Source organism: Hypanus sabinus, chromosome 18 (genome assembly GCF_030144855.1).
Source record: "Hypanus sabinus isolate sHypSab1 chromosome 18, sHypSab1.hap1, whole genome shotgun sequence".
In the NCBI taxonomy this organism is placed as follows: domain Eukaryota; kingdom Metazoa; phylum Chordata; class Chondrichthyes; order Myliobatiformes; family Dasyatidae; genus Hypanus; species Hypanus sabinus.
The window spans coordinates 70,686,296-70,711,058 of NC_082723.1; the positions used below are offsets into that span (position 1 = coordinate 70,686,296).

At 41.3% G+C, this 24,763-nt stretch overlaps 1 protein-coding gene across 13 annotated transcripts in view; it reads left to right on the plus strand.

Moving 5' to 3' along the window:
• fbrsl1 (fibrosin-like 1) overlaps positions 1-24,763 on the plus strand; it is a 1,000,035-nt gene that overhangs the window by 479,151 nt on the left and 496,121 nt on the right. For all 13 annotated transcript variants that reach the window (XM_059994617.1, XM_059994618.1, XM_059994619.1 and 10 more), the window contains one exon: positions 242-277. In XM_059994617.1, coding sequence (XP_059850600.1) covers positions 242-277 — 36 coding nt within the window. The remainder of the gene's footprint in view (positions 1-241; positions 278-24,763) is intronic.

A 24,763-nucleotide genomic window follows, 5' to 3' on the forward strand; every position in this document is an offset into this window, starting at 1 on the left:
ATAAAATGTTGAGTTCAGTTTATAATCAGAGGTCCCAAACACAAAGGGTAAAAACATGAAACAATACAGTAATTACAAATGAAGTCAGGTCTACTAACAAGTAATGCACTATTGTTCGGCTACCTACTAGTCTCCACAATCAGATTCACTGTTATACCAAAGGCCTGTTGCCAGGTGCTGATTAAAACTATAACAGTTCAAAGCAAAATCTAATCCATTTCCCCTTTTCTTTCCCCTACAGAGTTCTGCTCATTCGTTCTCAGGACGTGGATACTCTGTAAGTCATTGCAAATCTTCCACTGTCATATACACTAATTCTCGTGGGTAATGGTGTTCTGTTTCACAGCTAATTGCTTGTATTTCAGCATCTACATGCATACACATTCGCTTAGGCAAAGTACTAAATTGCAGCATTGGTCTTCCAGGAGGGGATTTCATTGTGATAATGGTGAAGTTGTTTCCTTCTTAGTTTACGAAAGATCTGTAAATTTGAAGAAACTAGAATTTAGCCAGGCTCAGCATATTTTACTTGCTCTTCTTGGGTTCTTTTACCAGTTTGAACTATGTTAGGTTTTCAACCATTTGTGTGTAATGGTCTTTTTATATTAAGGTGTATGCCAAAACTTAACGTATTAAGGAATGCAAATATTAGATTTTTGTATATTTACCAAACTAGCCAAAGTATTTGTAATGTACTATTTCTTTTTGTGGTGCATAAAAATGACATTTCTATACAAATAAGGAAGAATAAGGAACCTCAAGGTGGAGGAGCAACACATCGTATTCTGTCTGAGTAGCCTCCAGCTTGATGACTTGAATATCAATTTCTCCTTGCAGTTAAAAAAATTCCATCCCCCTCCCCCTTCCTCTATTCCCCACTTCTTCTCACCTGCCTATCAACTCCCCCTGGGTTTTCTCCGCCTCTTGTTTCTCCTATGGTTCTCTCTCCTCACCTGTCAAATCCTTCATCTTCAACCCTTTACCCTTCTACCCACCTGGCTTCTCTTATCACCTTCTAGCTAGCCTCTTTCCCATCCCCTGCTCCACCTTTTTATTCTGGAATCTTCCCACTTCATTCTCAGTCCTGAAGAAATGTCTTGGCTGGAAATGCCAACTGTTTATTCCTTTCCATAGATGCTACCTGACCCGCTGAATTCCTCCAGCATTTTGTGTGTCACAAACCCGAGATAATCTGCAGATACTGGGAATCTGAAGCAACACACACAAATTGCTGGAGGAACTCGTCAGGCCTGGCAGTATCTATGGAAACATTCCGGCCCAAGATTCAGGACTGAGAGGGAAGAGGGGAGATGCTTGAATTAAAAGGTGGGTGAAGAGAAAGAGTGTGTGATTTGGATTTGCAGGCTTTCTAATTTTTTAAAAATTTGTTAGCCTTTTGTTTCTGAATCAGTCACCTGCTACTGCTAATCGCCAGTACTTGGATCCAGCATGGCTCTTCGTCATGTTTTTCAGCAAGAAGATTTGAGAGTGCTGTTTGAAAGTAACACTTTGACAGCATCTATGATGTATATGGAAATAACACCTAATTAAAGCTGTGTGTAGCTGAGATTGTAGGATGTGGGTCAGCCTACATCCATGTAACAAAACACAACTGTTCTGTCTGCAGAAAGCTTTTTGCTTAATGTTAGAGCTCAGCAAAGACAGGCAATTGATATTTTTCAATTATTTTGGTATACTTTTTGTATTCAGTGCTGAATAACTGTTGTTTTCAGGATGTGATATTAGTATTTCAGCAGGATCTTGTTTAAATATAATTCACGAAAAAAATAACATCGCACAACAATATATGTCAAGTCAAGTTTGCTGTCATTTAACTGTGCATAAGTATACCGTCAAATGAGACGTTTCTCTGGACCAGGGAGTAAAGCACAGTGGTATACATAACATACATATAACACACAATAACTTAGGAAAGTAAGTATAAAATCTACAGATGAATTACACATAATAAACAAGGTGAAGTGCATAAATTAAATATTGTAAGATACAGAGTGGAGTAACTGGTGACATTTTGAATACGATGCAGCAGGGAGTTCAGAAGCCTAATGTCCTGAGGGAAGAAGCTGTTTTCCATCCTGACTGTTCTTGTCTTTATGTATCGGAGTCTCCTGCCTAAAGGTAGAGTCAAAGAGGATGCTGGATGGATGGGTGGGATCCTTGATGATACTAAGGGCCCAAATGGATGTCTCCAATGGCTGGTAAGGAGACCCCTATGATCCACTCAGCCATTCTCACAGTCCTTTGTAGGGACTTCCAGTCCGATGCTTGGCTACTCCCATACCAGATGGAGATTTTTTTTATTAAACAAAATATACTTTATTCAAAAATAAAATTATGCGCAATAAACCATACAATGACTCTCAATCCTTTACAAATATTTCCATTACGGTCTTTGCATTTCTACACTTTTTGCCACCCAGGTGGCACTCTGTTATTTCATATTTACAGATCCTTGTTGAGGGGTATACACCCCACCTTCCTACCCCTTAACTCCCGTGGGAGAAGAACCCGAGACTGTGGTCCTTCCCCATCGGGCCCTTGAGGTGACTGCACCAAGTTTCAGTGTGTTCCTCAGCACGTACTCCTGCAGCCAAGAATGTGCCCATACCAGATGGAGATTTTTTCTTATTAAACAAAATATACTTTATTCCAAAATAAAATTATATACAATAAACCATTCAATGACTCTCAGTCCTTTACAAATTTTTCCATTACAGTTTTTACATTTCCACACTGTTTGCCACCCAGGTGGCACTCTGTTATTTCATATTTACATACACTTGTTGAGGGGTATACACCCCGCCCATACAACTTGCCAAGGCGCTCTCAGTGATGTTTCTGCAAAATTCAGTTAGATGGGTTGGGGAGGCTTGCTTGCCCTAATCTCCTTAAATTTGTCATGTGATAAAGCTATCGTTGAATTGCAATTAACTCATAATGAGATTAAAATCTCAGTAGCATTTTCTTCATTATGCATAAATTAATATGTATATTGATTGAATGTATTGACAAGAGCTGCTAGTATGTTAATATTACGGATCTTGTATGCTTTGTTGAAAGCAAGGAATTGTGCGGAGCGATTAACAGTCTGAAACAGGCCTCAAGGCCGTTGTTCATCCCACAGATAGTTGCTTGAATTTGTCTGATTTTCTTAATTATCGCTTAAATCACACAACATCATGTTTTCTTCACTTTGACCACAGTATTCTTTTCAAAACATAGTTCTGTTTCAGTAATGTCTTCATAATCATTAAAGATTAATGTGCCATCTCATTTTTAGAATCATAGAGTCATAGGATGTACAGCACAGAAACAGGCCCTTCAGCCCATCTGGTCCATTCCGAAACCATTTAAGCTACCTACTCTCATTGACATGCACTGGGACCATAGCCCTCCATACCCCTACCATCCATGTACCTATTCAAACTTTGCTTAAACGTTGTGCTGGCAGATTATTCCACACTCTCATAATCCTCTGAGTGAAGAAGTTTCCCCTCATGTTCCTCTTAAACCTTCCACCCTTAACCAATACCTGTGGTTATAGTCCCATCCAACCGCAGTAGAAAGATCATTCCATCCACACAAACATATTAACTGGTTAGAATATGTAGTAATTCCAGAAAATTCCATTTCCAGGGAAGTTACAGCTTGATGTTTTGGTACAGGCAACTCCCATGTCACAGCCACTGAGTTACAGAAATACCTCACAATTCATTACTTACAAATTTGAGATGCAGAATAAATTGTGTTCTCACAGAACTTGTCTGGGAGTAAACTACATCATTGAAGATAAAGATTAATTTTATTTATCACATGTACATCGAAACATACAGAATGTGCTGGGGGCAACCCACGAGTGTCACCACGCTTCCGGCACCAACATAATATGCCCACAACTGACCCATAGATCTTTGGAATGTTAAGTGCGAAAGGAGTCCCTCCTTTAGGATGGTGGTGAATATTAAAAGCTCGGGTTGAGGTACTTGATGTTGAGGTGTTTGTGTTGTATAGTCCCGTCTTTGGCTCTTTTAGGGGTTCATAGTTGCAAGTTGCCAGGGTGGGCGAATACCACAGCATCAGGGATCAGGGCTCCTCCTTTGCCACACCCTCTCCAGCTCAAAGAGATATGAACAGGGGTCTCTTCATCTGCAAGGCAATTTCTCTGACAAATGGCATTGTGGAGAGCCTCAGCAGTGACAGTAAGATCCTTAAAGTAATCCATTGTCCTGTACTCCACTTCCATAAAGTTGTGGAGCTTTAACCCATTGCCACAGTGAACTTCTCCTCCAGCTCCTTTTGTCTCACGAGTCCCAATTCTCAAACTCCATTTCTTTCTCTAGCATTCCCACCTCCTAAACCATTTTGTAACCCACAAACACGAGGAAATCTGTAGATGCAGATGCTGGAAGTTCAAGCAACACACACAAAATACTGATGGAATGCAGCAGGTCAGGCAGCATCTATAGGGAGAAGCACTGTCGACATTTCAGGCTGAGACCCTTCATCAGGACTAACTGAAAGAAAAGATAGTATGAGAATTTGAAAGTGGGAGGGGGAAGGTGAAATCCAAAATGATAGAAGACAGGAGGGGGTGAGGTGAAGCTAAGAGTTGGAAAGTTGATTGGCAAAAGAGAGAAAAAAAGAGAGGGGGGAGAAAAATAAATAAGGGACAGGGTAAGAAGGGGAGTAGGGGATAATGAACATGGATTTTTCTAACTTCTGTTAATAAACATTGATTTCTCTAATTTCCGTTAATGCCCTTCCTCCCCATCTTACCACTTATTTATTATCTTCCCCCCCCCCCCACGTTTTTCCTCTCTCTGCCCCTCTCACAATCACACTTTGCCTGTTCTCCATCTGCCTCTGGTGCTCTCCTACCCCCTTTTTCTCCCGAGGCCTCCCGTTCCATGATCCTTTCCCTTCACCAGCTCTGTGTCCCTTTTGCCAGTCAACTTCTCAGCTCTTAGCTTCACCCCACCCCCTCCGGTCTTCTCCTATCATTCCGATTTCCCCCTCCCCCTCCCACTTTCAAATCTCTTACTATCTTTCAGTTATTCCTGACGAAGAGTCTCGACCCGAAATGTCGACTGTACTTCCTATTGATGCTGCCTGGCCTGCTGCGTTCCACCAGCATTTTTGTGTGTGTTGCTTGTAACCCACATGCTTCATGCATCAGAGAAATTATCTTGCAGAGGATGAGCACAGCAGCACTACAGCCTAAGACAGGGGTTCCCAACCTGGGGTGTAACAACTCCTCGGTTAATAGTAGGGGTTCATGGCATAAAAAAAGGTTGGAACCCCTGATCTAGGATATCTGTCCTCATGTCATTGGACTGGAGAAAATGTGACATAGGAGGGACTCAGCTATGACTGGCAATCTAATCTACATGGTGATGTAATATCCAACTCTTATTACCCCACAGTATGTGTTATATCATTAGCACAAGTCTTGTCCACATACCTGCCTCCCTCTCCACCACACACACTCACACTCAAAGTAAATTTTAAAAGTAAAGTTTATTCTCAAAGTACATGTATGTCATTTTCCTGCAGGCATACTCAGCAAATCTATAAAATAGTAACTGTAACAGGATCAATGAAAGATCAACCAGAGTACAGAAGACAATAAACTGTGCAATTGCAAATATAAATATATAGCAATAAATAATGAGAATATGACTTAGGTGAGATCATTGGTTGTGGGGACATCACAATGGATGGACAAGTGGCTGTATTTATCATGATTTGGGTGTTGGAGATCTCTGATGATGGATGTTGCTTTCCTACGACAGCATTTCATATAGATGTGCTCAATTGTTAGGAAGGCTTCACTGTGACGTACTAGGCTGAATCCACTACCTTTGGTAGGATTTTCTGTTCAAAGGCATTGGTGTTTCCATACCAGGCTGTGATGCAGCCAGTCAGTACTCTCTCCACTATTCATCTATAGAATAGTTTTAGATGTCATGCCCAATCTCTGCAGACTCCAAAGGAAGTCGAGGTGCTGATGTGCTTTCTTCGGAATTGCACTTACCTTCTGTGTGCAGTGGTGTCATTAGCAAACTTGAATATGGCATTGGAGCTGTGCTTAGCCACACAGTCATGGGTGTGAAGCAAGACTATTACACACAACTCTTAAATAATTGCAGTGAGTCACTTTGTTGTTGCTAATAAGATGGCTTAATCTGAGAGAAAGGGTGCGAACACATCTCCACATATAACATGGGATTCAGTAAGAAAAAGGGCTCCACTTTACAGAAAATCGTGGTTCAGTTTCCAGGAACATGGACTGTCCATAGGTGTCACCTATACTAGCAATGTAATTACTATTGAATGAATAATCTGCTGTGTGGCACTGCGGTAGAGTAGAGGTTAGCATCGCACTTTACAGAACCAGCGACCTGGGTTCATTTCCTACCACTACCTGTAAGGAGTATGTATGTTTTCCCCATACCCATGTGGGTTTCCTCTGGGTGCTCCAGTTTCCCCCCACAGTCCAAATATATACCGGTTGGTAGGTCATTGTGAATCGTCCCGTGATTAGGTCAGGGTTAAAACTGGGAGATTGCTGGGTTTCACAGCCTGAAATGCCAGTCATGCCTTTTCCACACTGTATCTCAATAAATAAATCAATAAACAAACAAACAAATAAATATTATGTTAATTCATCAGAAATTTAACAGATTCGTTATGGCATAAAATGTACGGTTATTTCTTAGAGGCTTCTAATTGCAGGTGAATATTTTACCCAAAAGTGGGTTTAATCCTGTGATGTTCTGCTGATGTTTGCGGAATTGACCATAGTTGTGTTATCATCAATATGTTGATTTTTTTGTTCGTTGAAACATTGTAATCTTATCATTACAAGCTTGCCTTAAATAGGATTTAATGGCCTTGCATGTTCAATTAATGATATTAGTTACAGGAGATGATTGTAAATTTTTCAAAGAAAGGTAACAGTGGTCAGAAAGGCTTTTGTCCCCCTTGTTTTCTCACTTACATAAATCGTGGCTATCTCTTTTAATGAGTGTGCCAGAATATGATAGCAAAAAAAGCTGTAGAATTGGTCTTTGTTCTCGGTTCTATAGGAATTCTGCAGAGTTCTGATTATTTTTGCAAACAAGGTGGATATCAGTTTAATTACATGAACAAGTGGAATCACCAAGGGCAGCCAATTCAGTCTCTCACAAGGATGTATTTTATCACATTAATACACCTTGCTGTTCCTTAAAAGTTGTATTTCTGGAATGATGCAGGAATTTATTGAGAAATAACTGCTATCACTGAACTTAGAAAAGCTGCACAAAATGCTTTGTGTTGCAAAGTTTCTCTTCAAAGCACCAACTAAGCATTCATAGGAACCACCAACTTGTAGAGCAGCAGAGAGCATGACCTAGCTGATAGGGTTCCTAATGATGGATGCTGCTTTGTGTAGATCTGCTCAGTGTGGGGAGGGCTTTACCTGTGATGGACTGGGCCTTATCCACTACATTTTGTGTGATGTTCTGTTCAAGACACTAAGTATCTCTCATGATCATAGATGTGAAGAACTCATTGAAAAAGCTGTAAATAACTATTTAAGATGAAATATTAAAACTTGAAATTCAATTATTTAACTAAATGAGTGTTTAAAAAGGAAATAAACAGTTGAGAGAGAATATTGGAAATACTCAGGAAGTGTCTATGTTGGGAAAGAACTGAAAGGTCTTTCAAGTTTGATGTAAGGTTTTTAACCTGAAACTTTAACTGTTCTCACAGATGCTAACTGATCTACTGTGTATTTAGAGCACTTTCTGTTTTTACTCTAGATTACCTGCATCTAAACTTTTAGATTTTAAGTAACACTTATTTTCATTTATCCTTTTTTAAGGAAAGTTGCCTTCCTTATTTAAATAAATTCTGTCAAATGCTGAGGTTGTGGTTTGATATAATGCTGAGAGGCTGCAGCTAAAGTATATTTGGTCACTCAACTCAGTACCTCACAGGAACTATCACTGTCTTCCAGATTAACTTACTGCAAGGTTATGTATATACAGCGCCTTGAGAAAATATTCAGGCCCCACAACCATTTTCACATCTCACTCTTATTTTCTAAAGTAAAAATATATTGAAATAGGAATTTTGAGCTAATCTACAAAACATTGTGCATCACATCAAATCAAAAGAAAAAAATTCTAAACCCTGTTTAAAAATTAAAAACTAAAATTGAGAGGCTGGAAAAAGTATTCATCCCTTTTGTTATTTCTAAGCTAATTTTTCTCAGGTGCAATATCTGTATTACCTTACAAACTCGCCCAATTTGTTGATGTAGAAAATTGGAGGAGCACCTGTTTTTGATGAATTCATAAGCCCCCTCTCTCTGTAAGGTCCAGCAGTATAGTACAATTTCCACAGACTAAACCAAAATGAAGACAAAAGAGCATTCAAAACAAGTCAGAGAAATTATAATAGAGAAGCACAAATCTGGGAAGGATACAAGACCATCTCAATGCAATCCATTATATTAAAAAAAGTTGAAAAAAAATTTAAACCACAGCCATCGCTCTAAACTTAGTCACCAAAGGAGAATGGTACTTGTAAGAGAGGCTTCTGTAACGCCAACTGTTACTTTGAGTAGGCTGGAGAAGTCAGTGGCTGCAACTGGAGATGAAGTTCATGGCTGCACAATCTCTAAGGCCTTGCACAAAAAGGGTATTTAAGGAAGAGTGGCAAGGAAGAAGCCCTGGCTAAAAAATTGCATATCCTTGCCCGGAAAGCCTTTGCAAAGCATCACTTAGAAGATGCTATAAAGATGTGGAAGAAGATCTTGTGGGCAGGTGAGACCAAAATGGAACTTTTTGGCCTGAACACTCTATTACTGCACATAAACCCGGTGACACCATCCCTACTGTAAAATATGGTAGAGGCAGTGTCATTCTGTGGAGATGCTTATCAGCAGCAGGGACTGGAAATCTGGGTCAGGATTGATGAGAAAATGAATGCTGCTAAATACAAAGAGATCCTGGATTAAAAACCTGTGGGCCTCTCCAGAAAGTTTAAACTGGGGAAGAAGTTAGTCTTTTGTCAGGCCAACGACCCAAAGCACACTGCTAGCGCAAGCATGGAATGGCTTCAGATGTAGAAGATTGATTTCCTTAAGTGGCCCAGTCAGGGTCCTGACCTTAACCCAATCGAACATCTCTGGTTAGTCCTCAAGATTGCTGTCCACCGCCCCTACCCAACTAACCTGTCACAGCTTGAGCAATTTTGCAAGGCGGAATGGGAAAATCTTGCTCCATCACCTTGTTCAAAGCTAATAGAGACTTATCAAAAAAGACTACTGGCTGTAATAGTTCTCAGTTAAATTGATCAATATCTGCAGGTTGTAATACTCATTTAGTTCCATCAAGCAAGGATGTAAGTCTCAAAGTTGAGACTTTATAAAACACTGATGAGGCCTCACTTGGGGTATTGTGGGCAGTTTTGGGCCCCTTATCTTAGAAAGGATGTGCTGAAACTGGAGAGGATTGAAAGGCTCATGAAAATCATTCTCAGATTGAACGGCTTGTCATTTGAAGAGTGTTTGATGACTAGGCTTGTATTCACTGGAATTCAGCAGAATGAGGGGTGTCCTTTTAGAATGGAGGTGAGGAGGAATTTCTTTAACTAGAGAATGGTGAATCTGTGGAATTCTTCACCACAAGCAGCTAATGAGGCCAAGTCTTTTTGAGGCAGAGATTGATAGATTCTCAATTTGTCAGGGCATGAAGAGATATGGGTGTTGGGAAAACAGGAGATTGGGGTTGAGAGGAAAAATGGTTCAGCCATGATGAAATGGTGGAGAAAACTCGATGGGCCAAATGACCTAATTCTGTTCCTCTATCTTATCGTCTTATGTGAAGAAAAGGGTTGGGAGCTTTATAAGATAAGAAGCGATGCCTCAAAAAGACAGCATCCATCATTAAGGGCCTCCACCACCCAGAACATGCCTTATTCTCATTGCTACCATCAGGAATTCAGGAACAGCTTCTTCCCCTCTGCTATCTGCTTACTGAATAGACATTGAGCCCATGAACACTACCTCATGACTTTTTTTTACTTCCTATTTTTTGCACTATTTATTTAATTGGACTATCTTACATATCTTTTTTCTCACCCTTTATGGGAAGCATGTATGTGTATTTTTCCTTCAATCTCGGGTCCTCTAATAGAGGGATGGGAGCTTGAAGATTCAGCACAGTATCCTTGCTGTTCCTAGTAGTGCGCTCTTCTGGACCGAGATCTCATATTTTGTTCCTAGGATTTGCTGGAGCCACTCCCCAGTTCTGGTGTCACAGCTCCAAGTGCTCCTATCATGACTGATATTACTCTGGCTTTAACTTTCCACATTCTTTCAATCTGCTCTTTCAAGCTCTGGTATTTCTCCAGCTTCTCATATTCTTTCTTCCTGATGTTATTGTCATTTGGGATTCCCACACTGATTACTATTTCTTTTTTCTGTTTCCTGTCCAGTATTACTATGTCTGGTTGGTTGGCCAGTACCTGCTTATCAGTCTGTATTTGGAAGCCCCAAGGCTCTTAGCTTTGTCATTCTCCACTACCTTCTTGAATGGCTTGGCCTGCCGTGGTCTCTGGTCCTCTGGCTATTTTTCACCCACTTCCATTTCCATATTCCCTGTCTGCTGTCTGAAGTATTCTCCTAGCAGGTTGCCTTTAGGGACCATCTTCCTGACGTACTTGTGGATGTTTCGCATTTCTTCCAGGACTGTGGACTTGACACTTCCAAGTTCCCATCCTCCTTTATTCCAACAGATGTACATATGCTGGACGTTGGACTTTGGATGGAATCCTCCATGTACTGTTAGTAGTTTCTGGGTACTGATGTCAGTAGCTTCTAGTTCGTTCCTTGGCCAACACAGTATTGCGCCAGGGTATGTGATGACTGCTAGAGCAAATGTGTTGATGGTTCTGATCTTGTTCTTCCCGTTCAGCTGGCCTTTTAGGACCCATCTCACTCTTTGCAGATACCTGGATGTTGTAGCCTTCATTGTGTCCTCATCGTGGCTTCCATGTGCCTGCAGGATTCCCAGGTATTTATAGCTGTCATATACATCTTGTATGTGGTCTTCAGGTAACTTGACTCCTTCAATCTTGATGAGTTTGCCTCTTTTCACTACCATCCGTCTGCACTTTTCCAGTACAGATGATATCCTGATGTCTTTGCTGTACACCCTTGTCAGATAGATTAGTGAGTCAATGTCTCTTTGATTTCTGATGTCATCTATGTTCAGGAGGTAGCTGATGATCACTCCACTCTTGAAACTGTACCCATCTCCACCTTTTGAGATGACCTGGCTGAGGGGGTTCAAGCCTTTGTGGAACAGCTGTGGGGATAGTGCATCACCCTGGTATATTCCACATCTGATGATCACTTGTGTTATTGGCTTTGAGTAAACTTCCAGTCCATTAAGATCTTGATGAAGGTCCTTTGTGTCTTGTTGACATTGTACAGAGACAGGCATCCACGTGTGGGGCATTGAGTTGTATGCTTCCTAGTAGTCGATCAAGGCAGTGCTTAAGGTTGGTTTGCCTAGCATTAGAGTATCACATAACTGGTTTGTCTACCGGTAGTTGGTGCTTGGGGCCTCTGGTTCCATTACCAATCTCTCTCTGAGCAGGGCTCAGGAATTTACACATGTTCCTCATTGTATTGCTACTGCAAAGTTTTAAAAAAATCATGACGTATGCCAATGATATTAATTCTGATTCTGATCTTTGAATCTTTTACACTGTGCACTTGGAAATCTCTTTCTGTGCCAAGGTTCTGAATAGAGAGCATCACTTTTGAGAGTTTAGTGGTGGGCATTCATATAACATGCCCTGCCAGATAGAGCCACCAGAATGTATTTAGGTCTTTGTTGTTGGGCTGGGAGTGGATGCTGATACTGTTCAATTAACTTTCCTGTGAAATTGGAAGATTTTGTTGGGAGATTTGGTGGTATCTTTCTAGTACTTTGCATGCTCATTCTAGGTAGTTCTGGAAATGTATATGTAAGCTTGAAGTCTTTATGAATTTATAGTTTTTATAAAATGTAATGTGACAAAATGGATCCTATGAAATCCTGAGGTGTTTTGGTAGTTTGGATGGGAGACTTACAAGTCTGTCGGTGTTTTATGATAGGAAACTGTTTTTTGTATGATTGGAGATGTGTTTTATGGCGGGGGGGGGGGATGTTCTGACAACAGAGGTAAAGAGGACAGAATGTCTAAACAACAAGTATCAGAACTAGATAAAAATGAAGATAATGGAGGAATGTTATGGAACAGAACAACCTAATTTCTGTTCTCTTAAAAAGTATAAAAATGCTTTGTTGGAGACATAAGATTGAAGCTGTTTTTCCAGATGATACACGGCTAGAAAATAGAATTTTCCTTACAAGTAAGATAATAAATGTACTGTAATGTGATCCACTCTGAATTTGTTGCAGTTTGTTTCTGTATATATTAGACATTTTAAAATATATATTACTTCAGTTTTGCTCTACTTTTAATCTATTTAATATACATATATATATACTTACTGTAATTGATTCACATTAAATTAACAAATTTCACAACACATACTGGTGATAATACACCTGATTCTGATTCTGGTTCTGATTCTAGAAGACCTAGCTGAACAGTACATGACATAGTCCAAGTTTCAAAAGAACAAAGGAGTGTAAGGATCACTGGAGCCTAGTAAACCATGACTCTTGAATCAGGTTTGAAGTTTGATCGTTACACTCCCTTCTCCCCTCAGTGGCCAAGGGCAGCGGTGAATTTTATTACTGATATCTCCATTCACTGACTACCAGCTTCTGTGAAAGGGAGTTAGTTTGTTTTGCCAAGATCAGGCAATGAACCTTTTTATAAGTTAGAGGGCATATGGGTTATGCAGGTTAGTGGAGAACTCAGCCCAAAATGCCAACTGTTTATTCCACTCCATAGGTGTTGCCTGATATGCGGAGCTCCTCCAGCATTTTATGTGTGTGTTACTCTGGATTTCCATCATCTGAAGAGTCTCTTGTGGTTTAGAGAGTTGTATTACTATTCATGGACATGCTTATAATGTGCACTGCAACTCAATAATTGAGGTTGATTATAAGATTTAGGATCAGATCAGTTTAACAGTTTTCTATTCCTCCTGAGCATTTGCTCCATCTCAGTGGCAGACTTGTTGAAAGTGGAATACAGTACTGCCATGTAAAAGATGGCAAAAAGTGTCCTGGCAGCTTTGTTTGTTGCAGACTCAATGGTTATGATCATAGTTTGTATGTCAGGAAGCAAACTGAAAATTGGTGCGACTGTAAGAAAACCCAATTTCTCTTGGGATCAATAAAGTATGTCTATGTGTCTGTCTGTAAATCAGAATCAGGTTTAATGCCATTGGCGTATATCAAGACAGATACCTATATAAAATAGTTAAATTAAATAAGTAGCACAAAAAATAGAAATTTTAAAAAGTGAGGTAGTGGTCGAGGGTCCAATGTCAATTCAGAAATCTGATGGCAGAGGGGAAGAAGCTGTTCCTACATCATTGAGTGTATGCCTTCACACTTCTGTATCTCCTTCCTGATGTTAGCAATGAGAACAAGACATGCCCTGGGTGATGAGGGTGCTTAATGATGGGTGCTGCCCTTTTTGAGGCATCGTTTCTTGAAGGTGTTCTGGGCACAATGGAGGCTAGTGCCCATGATGGAGCTGACTAAGGTTTACAACTCTTTGCAGTTTACTTCAATCCTGTGTAATAGCAACCAACCCCACCCTTCTCCCCTCCTCATACCAGACAGTGATGCAGCCAGGTAGAATGCTCTCCACAGTACATCTGTAGAAATTTTCTCATCTCCCCAAACTCCTAATGAAATATAGCCACTGTTGTGGCTTGTTTGTAGCTGCATCAATATGTTGGGTCTAGGATAGATTTCTCAGAGTTATTGACACCCAGGAATTTGAAATTGCTCACTTTTTCCACTTCTGATCCCTTGATGTGGGTTGGTGTGTGTACTCTTGTCTTAACATTTCTGAAGTCCACAATCAGTTATTTGGTCTTATTGACGTTCGGTGCAAGGTTGTTGATACACCACCACTCAACTAGCAGATATATCTCGCTCCTATACGTCTTCTTGTCACCATTTGAAATTCTGCCAACAATGGTTATATCATCTATGATATCTATACATGAGATAGAAGGCATTTGAGCTGTGCCTAGCCACACAGTCATTGGTGTAGAGAGAGTAGAGCGGTGTGCTAAGCGCACACCACTGAGGTACGCCAGTGTTGATTGTCAGTGAGGTGGAGATGTTATTTTTACGATCTAGACAGATTGTGGTCGAGGCCTTCAGATGTTCAGATGTATTTGAGGGCTCCTGCCATTTAGGAGGGAAGAGTTAGGTTGATCAACAGTGTCATGTGCAGAATGGGTTGTACTGTGCTGTAGTGCTCTGTGTTCTAATGAAATGAGAGGATACAGAGGAGAATGTCATACAGTGTTAGCCTGATGAGCTTTTATGTTTCTGTTTTGAGTCAGTCAACTCATCCATGTTGAAAATCTCAGCTGCCTGCCTAGGTGACCACCATCATTGACTTTATCAGCAAGTCTAGGACATTCACATCAGGTAACGAAAAATCGAGATACAACTGCCATAAAATTATCAGAGATGCTGAGAGATTATACCAATCTGATGTTGAATCCCATAACAGTGGTCAGTTGTGACAGGACTTACATGGTTTTACAAACTATGAAACAAAGTCAGGGAGTATCGCCCATAAGAGCACACCTACTCCTAATGAACTGAAAGCATTCTATGCTTATTTTAAACAGAAAAGAATGGGAAGGTCACCACCCACCCTGACAGCTTCCAGTGCGTCTGGCCCCACAGTCACCATTGCCAACATATGATCGGTCTTCTTGAGAGTGAATGCTTGGCAAGCATCTGGCCCAGATGGTGTTCCCAGCCATATCCTTAGTTCCTGCGCAGATCAACTGGAGTGGGGTGTTGCAGAAGTTCTTAACCTGTTCCTTCTTCAATCTGAGTTCCCACCATAAAAAAACAAGGTAATATGCCTTAACTACTGCCCATTTGCTCTGATATCTACCATCATGAAGCGCTTCAAAAAACTGATCACTTCCTCCTCCCATACATCCCCAACCCATTGCAATCCACCTACCTCTGAAACATTTCAGTGGTGGATGGCATCTCCCTGGCTCTCTGCTCATCACTGGCACACCTAATCACCTATGTTTAATGACTACAGCTCTGCCTCTAGTGCAGTTGTTTATTAACTACAGCCCCATATTCAGTACTATCATTTCAAGCAAACTCATCACCTTACACCACCAATTGTTCTAAACACTGGTGATCCACAAGGTCGTGTCCTTAGCACTCTTGTCTACTCCCTGTACTCACGGTACAATGGTTCAGTTGTTCAATTTAATATCGGAGAATGTATGCAGTATACAACCTGAAATCCTTGCTCTTTGCAGACATCCACAAAACAGAAGAATGAATGACAAAAACTGTTAGAACCCCTAAAGTCCCCCCTTCTCACACAAGCAGCAACAAAAGTATCAACTTTCACCTACTCTCCCACCCCCCATTTGTTCCAGCAAAAAGCATCAGCCCCCCCCCCCCCACACCACTCACCATGCAAGCAACAGCAAAACCCCCAGAGACCATGATCTAGAGTCCATCAGAAATTACTGGCCATCCCAACACTTCAACATCTCGGACAGGCTGTCACTCTCACAAGCAAGGGAGAGAGAGAGATCGCTCCTGACATAGCGAGAGGGGAGCTCTTTCAATGCAACAGTCTGCAGCATCTCTTATTCAAGTTCCCCTAACTCAAGAACCAGCAAACCTTCTCTTACCATTGTGAGAGAGAGAGAGAGATCACTCAAGTGCAGAAGTCTCTGACTTTTGTGTACACTGTCCCACTGTATTGAAGTTTCAGTGTCCCTTAAAGCTTCAATCAGTAACATTGGCAAGGAATCGGGTCAATCACAGTGCCACACCCCGAAGGCGTGCGTCTTCATGAATATGTGGCCAGATTCTCCTTTAATTCCATATACAAGTTTGCAGATGAAATCACTGTAGTGGGCCATATCTCCAATAACGTTGAGTCAGTGTACAGTAAGGCGATTGAGAGCTTAGTGATATGATACCATGAAGTTTCCCTCAATGTCAGTAAAACAAAAGAGCTGGTCATTGACTTAAAGAGGTGGTGCACATTCTCCTGCCTACATCAAAGTTGCCGAGGCTGAGACAGTTCCTCAAGTTTGTAAGAACATCACTAATAACCTGTTCTGGTCCAACCGCATAGACACCGTGGCCAAGAAAGCTCACTGATATCCATACTTCCTCAGACTCAAGTGATTCGACATGTCCCTGTCAACCCTTACCGAATTGTATCAATGCAACATACATAATTATCAGAATCAGGTTTAAAATCACCAGCATAGGTAGTGAATTTTGTTGTTTTCTCACAGCAGTACACTGTAACACATTAAAAAAGAAATTTATTTGTTTGTTTATTTATTTAATTTTTAAAAAGTAATGCCAAAAGAAAGTAGTGAGGTAGTGTTCATGGGCTCAATGTCCGTTCAGAAATCGATTGGCAGAGGGAATGAAGCTATTCCAAAATTGGTGGAGGTTATATTTCACCAATGCCTCCCACAATGCTAGTTGGCTGGATATTCTTTAGGTGGTTAGAGACTGTTTTGCACTTTCAAATGTTCCTATATTTAGTATGCAGCACAATGCAGGACAAGTCTGAAATTCAGCTGCACATCTCCAATGACATTTTACGAGCAACTTTTTTTATTTTAGCTGGTACAACTGGAATCAATATCATCGATGTAAAGAAATTACATTGGTACTGCTAGCTAAAAGTTAACTCCAATAAATCCTACTCATTTTGAATAATGGAACTTGGATTATTAGCAAGTCAGGCTTTGGATCTATTAGAATATCAGTATCCAGTTGAGATCATTTTTATTTTGGTTTAGTTATGCACTTGAAGAGAAATCCAACTAGAAAAGAAATATGCTGTGCTTAAAGGAATTTACTTCTTTGTTGTTCTCTGAAGAAACACTTAATCATCAACCATGGATGCCCAAAGTAAATAGATATCCATGGGATCACTCCCTATATGACTCCATATCCCTCCCCACTGATCTCCCTCCTGGTACTTATCCTTGCAAGCGGAACAAATGTCACACCTGCCCCTACACTTGCTCCCTCACAACCATTCAAGGCCCTCAAACAGTCCTTCCAAGTGAGGCGAATCTTCATCTGTCCTTCTTTACTATATCTACATATGTTTGCTATATACAGTTATCTACTATATATAGTTGCATACTATATCTGGTGCTCTTAATGTGGCCTCCTGTATATCGGTGAGACCCGATTTAGACTGGGAGAACACTTCATCAAACACCACAACAAAAAGCAAGATCTCTCAGTGGCCACCCATTTCAATTCTACTTTCCATTCCCATTCCATTATGTCAATCCATGGCCTTCTCTACTGCTGTGAAGAGGCCACACTCAGGTTGGAGGAGCAAAACCTTATATATTCCACCTGGGTAGCCTTCATCCTGATGGCATAAACATCGATACCTCAAACTTTGGGTAATTGCCCACCCCTCTTTTCACATTCCCCATTCCTGTTCCCCTTTCACACCTTCTCTCTTTAGCTGCCCATCACCTCCCTCTGGTGCTCCTCCCATTTCCCTTTCTTTCAACATCTTCTGTCCTCTCCTATCAGACTCCTCCTCCTCCAGCCCTTTATCTCTTTCACCATTGAGCATCCCAGCCGTTTACTTCACCCTTTCACCTCTCCTGATTTCACCTATCACCTACCATTTTGGACATCTTCCTCTTCACCCCCCCCCCCCCACCTTCTTGCTCTGACCCCTTCCGTCTTCCTTTACAATCCCGATAAAGGGTCTCAGCCTGAAACATCGACGTGCTTACTCTTTTCCATAGATGCTGACTGCCCTGCTGAGTTCCTCCAGCATTTTTTGTGCGTTGCTTTGGATTTTCAGCATCTGTAGTTTTTCTCATGTCAGTATTTATAAACAGTCATTTCAACTGAAGATTTCCACTGGGATATCAGTTTCCAGTATTAGTGGATGGAGAGAGCTAACTTCCCTCTTCCAAAGTTTTGCCATGCTACAAGTGGCAGGCAAGCTCCAGATGCCTAAGTCCATGCTGTGGGGTCTCTACACCACCTAGTGTCAGCTTGACTTCCAAACTATTTTGTCAGCGATGAAAGATAAAAAATACAGCTGTGCCTGGCAGGCAGTGGATGCATTCCTTCATAGGATGGTCATTTTCTACACAGGGATGGCTTAAAAACAACAAAGTTAATGCCCTGGAGTGGCCAAGTCAGAGTCCAGACCTCAATTCAATCAGGAATTTGTGGCTGGACTCAAAGGGCTCTTCACTCACGATCCCTGTGCAATCTGATGGAGCTTGAGCATTTTTGTATAGAAGAATAGGGAAAATTGTAATGTCCAGATGTGCAAAGCTGATAGACTTAAGGCTGTAATTGCTGCCAAAGTTGCGTTGAGTAAATGCTGACTTGAAGGTGCCAATCAATTATTTTGTGTTTTATATTTGTAATTAACTTAAATCATTTACAAATATAAAACACAAAGTAATTAACTTAAATCATTTTGTAGATATGTTTTCACTTTGACACAGAAGTGTCATTTACTGTTGATCAGTGTCAAAAAAAAACAATTAAATCCATTGTGATTCGATGTTGTAAACAGGAAAACTTCTAAGGGGAGGTGAATACTTTTTAGAGGTACTGTATGTCATGAAATTACAGCAATACAGTGTAGTACATAAATTACTGCAGTACTTTGCAAAAGTCTTATGTGCCTAAGATTTTTGCATGTATTGTAGTATGTGTGAAAGCAATAACAGAATGCAGAATAAAGTTTTACACAGAAAGTGCAGTGCAGGCAGGCAATAAGGTTCAAGGTCATGATGTGATAGAGGTATAAAGTCCATCTAATTGTACTGGGGAATCATTCGTATTGTGAACTGTTAAGGCACCATATCTAAGAAAGGATGTGTTGGCATTGGAGAGGGTCCAGAGGAAATTTATGAAAATGGAAGGGTTATTGTATGAGGAGCATTTGAAGACTCCAGATCAGCACTCACTGAAGCTTGTGGGTGGGGGGGGGGAATCTCATTGAAACCTATTGAATATTGAAAGGCTGAGATAGAGTGGATGTGGAGAGAATGTTTCCTATAAAGGGGTAGAGAATAGAGGGACATCAATTTAGAACTGGGTTGAGGACGAACCCATGTTGGATGTCATTGCCCCAGTACACCGCCATGTAGAAGATTCTGCATCAACAAATTTATAGAACTTGTTAAGGAGAGGCCTGCATACTCCAAAGGACCTCAGTCTCCTCAGGAAGTAGAGGCAACTTTAGCCTTTGGTATATTTTCACAGTTTAGAAAGAAATATAAAATTGTGTGAATGAACTTAAAATTGTATCACATTTTGTGGGGGGGGGGGGAACTGGTTTCAATGGCAAGGCTGGTATTTATTGCTTTTCCTCAATTTCCCTTAAGAAACATAGAAAACCTACAGCACTATACAGGCCCTTCGGCCCACAAAGCTGTGCTGAACATGTCCTTACCTTAGACCTACCTAGGCTTATCCATGCATCCACCCAGGAGTCTCTTAAAAGACCCTATCGTTTCCACCTCCTCCACCGCCACTGGCAGCTTATTCCATACACTCACCACTCTCTGCTTTAAAAAATTTACCCCTGACACCTCCTCTGTACCTACTTCCAAGCACCTTAAAACTATGCCCTCCCGTGCTAGCCATTTCAGCCCTGGGAAAAAGCCTCTGACTATCCACACGATCAATGCCTCTCATGATCTTATACACCTCTATCAGGTCATCTCTTATCCTTCGTCTCTTCAAGGAGAAAAGGCCGAATTCACTCAACCTATTCTCATAAGGCATGCTCCCCAATCCAGGAAACATTCTTGTAAATCTCCTTTGCACCCTTTTTATGGTTTCCACATGAGGCGACCAGAACTGAGCACAGAACTCCAAGTGGGGTCTGACCAGGGTCCTGTAGAGCTGCAACATTACCTCTCGGCTCTTAAACTCAATTTCATGATTGATGAAGGCCAATGCTCCGTATGCCTTTTTAACTACAGAGTCAATCTGTGCAGCAGCTTTGAATGTCCGATGAACTCGGATCCCAAGATCCCTCTGATCCTCCACACTGCCAAGAGTCTTGCCATTAATGCTTTATTCTGCCATCATATTTGACCTACCAAAATGAATCACTTCACTCTTATCTGTGTTGAACTCCATCAGCCCAGTTTTGCATCCTATCAGTGCCCCACTGTAACCTCTGACAGCTCTCCACACTATCCATAACACCCCCAACCTTTGTGTCATCAACAAATTTACCAACCCATCCCTCCACTTCCTCATCCAGGTCATTTATAAAAATTACGAAGAGTAGGGGTCCCAGAACTGATCCCTGAGGCACTCCACTGGTGACCGACCTCCATGCAGAATATGACCCGTCTACAACCGCTCTTTGCCTTCTGTGGGCAAGCCAGTTCTGGATCCACAAAGCAATATTCCCTTGGATCCCATGCCTCCTTACTTTCTTAATAAGGATTGCATGGGGTACCTTATCAAATGTCTTGCTCAAATCCATTTACACTACATCTATGGCTCTACCCTCATCAATGTGTTTAGTCACATCCTCAAAAAATTCAATCAGGCTTGAAAGGCACAACCTGCCTTTGACAAAGCTATGCTGATATTATATACTCATATTATACCTCTCCAAATGTTCATAAATCCTGTCTCTCAGGATCTTCTCCATCAACTTGCCAACCACTGAAGTAAGACTCACTGGTCTGTAATTTCCTTTGCTATCCCTACCTCCTTTTTTGAATAAGGGATCAACATCCGCAATCCTCCAATCCTCCGGAACCTCTCCCTTTCTCATTGATGATGAAAAGATAATTGTCAGAGGCTCAGCAATCTGCTCGCTCACTTCCCACAGTAGTCTGGGGTACATCCCGTCCGGTCCCAGTGACCTATCCAACTTGATGCTTTCCAAAAGCTCCAGCGCATCCTCTTCCTTAATATCTACATGCTCAAGCTTTTCAGTCCGCTGCAAGACATCCCTGCAATCGCCAAGACATTTTTTGGTAGTGAATACTGAAGTGAAATATTTATTAAGAACCTTTTCAAACTCCTCCAGTTCCATACACACTTTTCCACTGTCACACTTGATTGGTCCTATTCTCTCACATCTTATCCTCTTGCTCTTCACATACTTGTAGAATGCCTTGGAGTTTTCCTTAATCCTGTCTGCCAAGGCCTTTTCATGGCCCCTTTTGGCTCTCCTAATTTCATTCTTACGCTAGCCTTATAATCTAGATCTCTGTCATTACCTATTTTTGAACCTTTAGTAAGCTCTTCTTCTTGACTAGATTTACAACAGCCTTTGTACACAACCATTCCTGTACCCTACCATTGTTTTTCCCTGTCTCAATGGAAAGTATCTACACAGAACCTCACACAAATTTCATGCCCTATGTGTGTGATGATAAACCTGATTCTGATATGGGTCTCTATTGTGGGCTGAGAGTGGGAAGGGGGCAGGGAGAGGGGAATCATGGTTGAGAAAAACGGAAGGGATTTTAGGATGCATATTGCATATATTTCTCTGACACTAAGGCTACATCCACACGAGACGGGATAATTTTGAAAAAGCCGGTTTCGTGTAAAACAATAGGCGTCCACACTGTGCGTTTTTGAAAATATCTGTATCCACATTGAAACGGAGATTTCGTCGAATCTCCTCCTACTGGGCATGTGCAGGGCACATCTACCGAAAAAAAGCGACATCTTTGGTGTCAAATCTCACTGTGAAAGTGCAAGTTTGTGTAGTTACAGACTAGAAAAACTTAAAACAACGGACAGCTGTTGGCTCTCACGCAGGAGAACTTAAAAGTAAAAAAAAACATACTGGAGTGTACGGAGGCAACAGACAGGGAGTTCATGGACAAATTGGCCCGGCTGATGACGAACATTGAAAATCTGACTAACTCTGTTGCATTAATAAAGCACCTTGTTAAGTGTATAAAACATGTCTGCATCAGTATTATCTTGTATTTCCATACAATGTTACATTAGGCTGTGTCGCTTACCCCGTGACCGGGTTACCAAACCAGCAGAAATGAAATGATACATTGGAGTCTGGTGGTACTGTAACTAAAAGTGTTTATTAGTAAACTAAGTAATACAGTACTATAAAATGCAGATGGACATATAAAACAGGTTAGCAATGATATATACAGAAGTGTGGAAATGGGAATCAAAACCAAGCTCTTTCAAAGTCTAGGGGTAAATGAATAGTCTTAAGATGATGCAGAGTTCAGTTCAGTTCAATTTAAGTCAAGGTAGTTGCTGTTGTGCCGTTGGGGAGGGGGAGAGAGAGGTGAGCAGTTGCAGCAGGCAAACCTTCCGTTGTCGTCTTGTCCTGTTGTGCTGTTGTGGTCACCGACTGTGACCCCTCCGTTCCTGGCCAGACCGTTCTTCAGTGATGAGCCCGTCACCCAGGCGAGGGTGGACACGGACACACACACACACAAGCCCCCACCGGTCTGCCTTCACACACTGTGAGCCTCTGAACGATTCTCCCGAATCGATCCTCCAAACCCCCACCTTCCTGTGGATGCACAGCGCTCTTTCAATGTCCCGTGGCGTGTCTGTCTGTGTCTGAGCAGACCTGCTTTTATCTCCCCTGACGGGGTACCAGCCATCCATCAACTGACCATGTCCATGTCCAACAAACTGGGCCACTCCTTGCAATCTCAGCAAGAATGTTAACGAGCAAAGAAGAGTGTCCTTGTAGCAAAGGTAAATAATCAGTGAAGAAGCTGTAATACTAAATTATGTGTGTGTGTCTCTCATCTGCTCTGGGTGCCTCCCCCTCCTTCTCTCTCTCTCATTAGCAGCACAAAAAGTGTCCAAAAGCCAGACTCATTCTCCTGACATTTTAAGGTGGTTGTCCACAGAAAATATGAACCCTAGGGGTGCATAACAGCTGTTACACATCGATTGTCAGAGAAGTACTTGCATAAATAGGTAAACCAGCTTCATATGAGCAAGGACAGAAAACAGGGCAAAGTAAGTATACTTATTCATTCAGTAAGTTATGGGTCAAAGTATTTGGTGAGTACTTTTCTAACTCTTCTGGCTTCAGTCTCATTGCCATTTGTTCTGAAATTGTTAGGTTGCATTCAAGAAAACAATGAAATAGCACGCTGCCGTCTGACAGCGTTTTCAGAAGTCTCCAGTTACCTTGTCCACACTGATCCAGCCAATCCGACGTTTTCTGGAAAGTGTTTCTGAAAAGCTCCAGTTTTGGGGGATGAAAACGCTGTTTTAGTGTGGACGGAGGGTAAAAACAAAGAGAAATAGCTTCAGTTACGGATTTATCTGGTGTAGTGTGGACGTAGCCTAAATGTACCTATTGAAAGGGAGAGAGGGGGAGTGGGAAGCACCAGAGAAACATTCTATAGTGATTAATGAACCAATTGTTTGCAATCAACTGACCTTGCCTGGTGTCTCAGGGCTGAGTGTGTCTGCACCCATGCCAACCCCCTCCCTGCCATCCTCTGGCACTCCTTTGTCCCTTTCTGCGGCGCGACACCTTCACCATTCCAACATCCTTTGCTCTTGTTAGATTTAGAAACCTGCTCACCACTCCACATTGACAAATACAGTATGATGCAAAAGTCTTTGGTACCCTAGCAAAATAAACATCTAAGATTTTTGCACAGTGCTGTACATTTACACGTATTAGGAATTTGCTGTGGTGTGCTGACATGACATGCAACAAAAAACATTCATAAAGAATTGTATAAACTTTAGAGGTTAAAGTACAGAAATGGAATAAAATGTGCATAAATACATAAATACCAGTATGTATTTACAATGTAGGAGCGTTAAAGAAGTGGTTTAAAGTGTTTACAGTGCAGTGACTGAGGTTATAGATAGAGGGAGTGGGGAGCTAACTAGAATGATTGATTAGATAAACTGTCTGGGGGAAGAAACTTATAAGATGGCATGAAGTTTTTAGTTTTAATAGACCAGTAGTACTTTCTAGAAGGGAGCTTTCGGAAAAGGTGTACACAGTATTTCCAATGTTACGAAATCCCGTAACTGGATCACTTACCAACAAAGATAGAGAGGTCCGTTGAAGTCTGATGGTACTATTTTTTAAAGTATTTATTGATAAAGGGCACAAAAATAAGATTAATGCAAACATACAGATAATATACATCGTCAATGCTAAATCGAAAGCGCGAGTATAATAATAACCAATAAGAAATAGCTCTATCGTTGTATAGGGGATAGTGTATTGTCCAATGGAAAGATAACAGTCACTGTTAGTTCGTTCACGCTGCAGTGTTTTGGGTTTAAGAGAGCGGCGGTTTAAAACTTGCCCAGGTCTTTTAGGATGCCAATCCGTTGAGTCAGGGGAGTGGGTTTCCCCGTTGTTAGCTAAAAGCCGTTTTCCGTGGTTCCAACCACCAATTCCAGCAATGGAACTGAACGCACGTGGCCTCCTTCAGATGACTTCCTGCTGTTACGTGGTCGTTTAACGTTTCTTCTGGTGCGTCTGAGGGACTGTTCCTACAGAC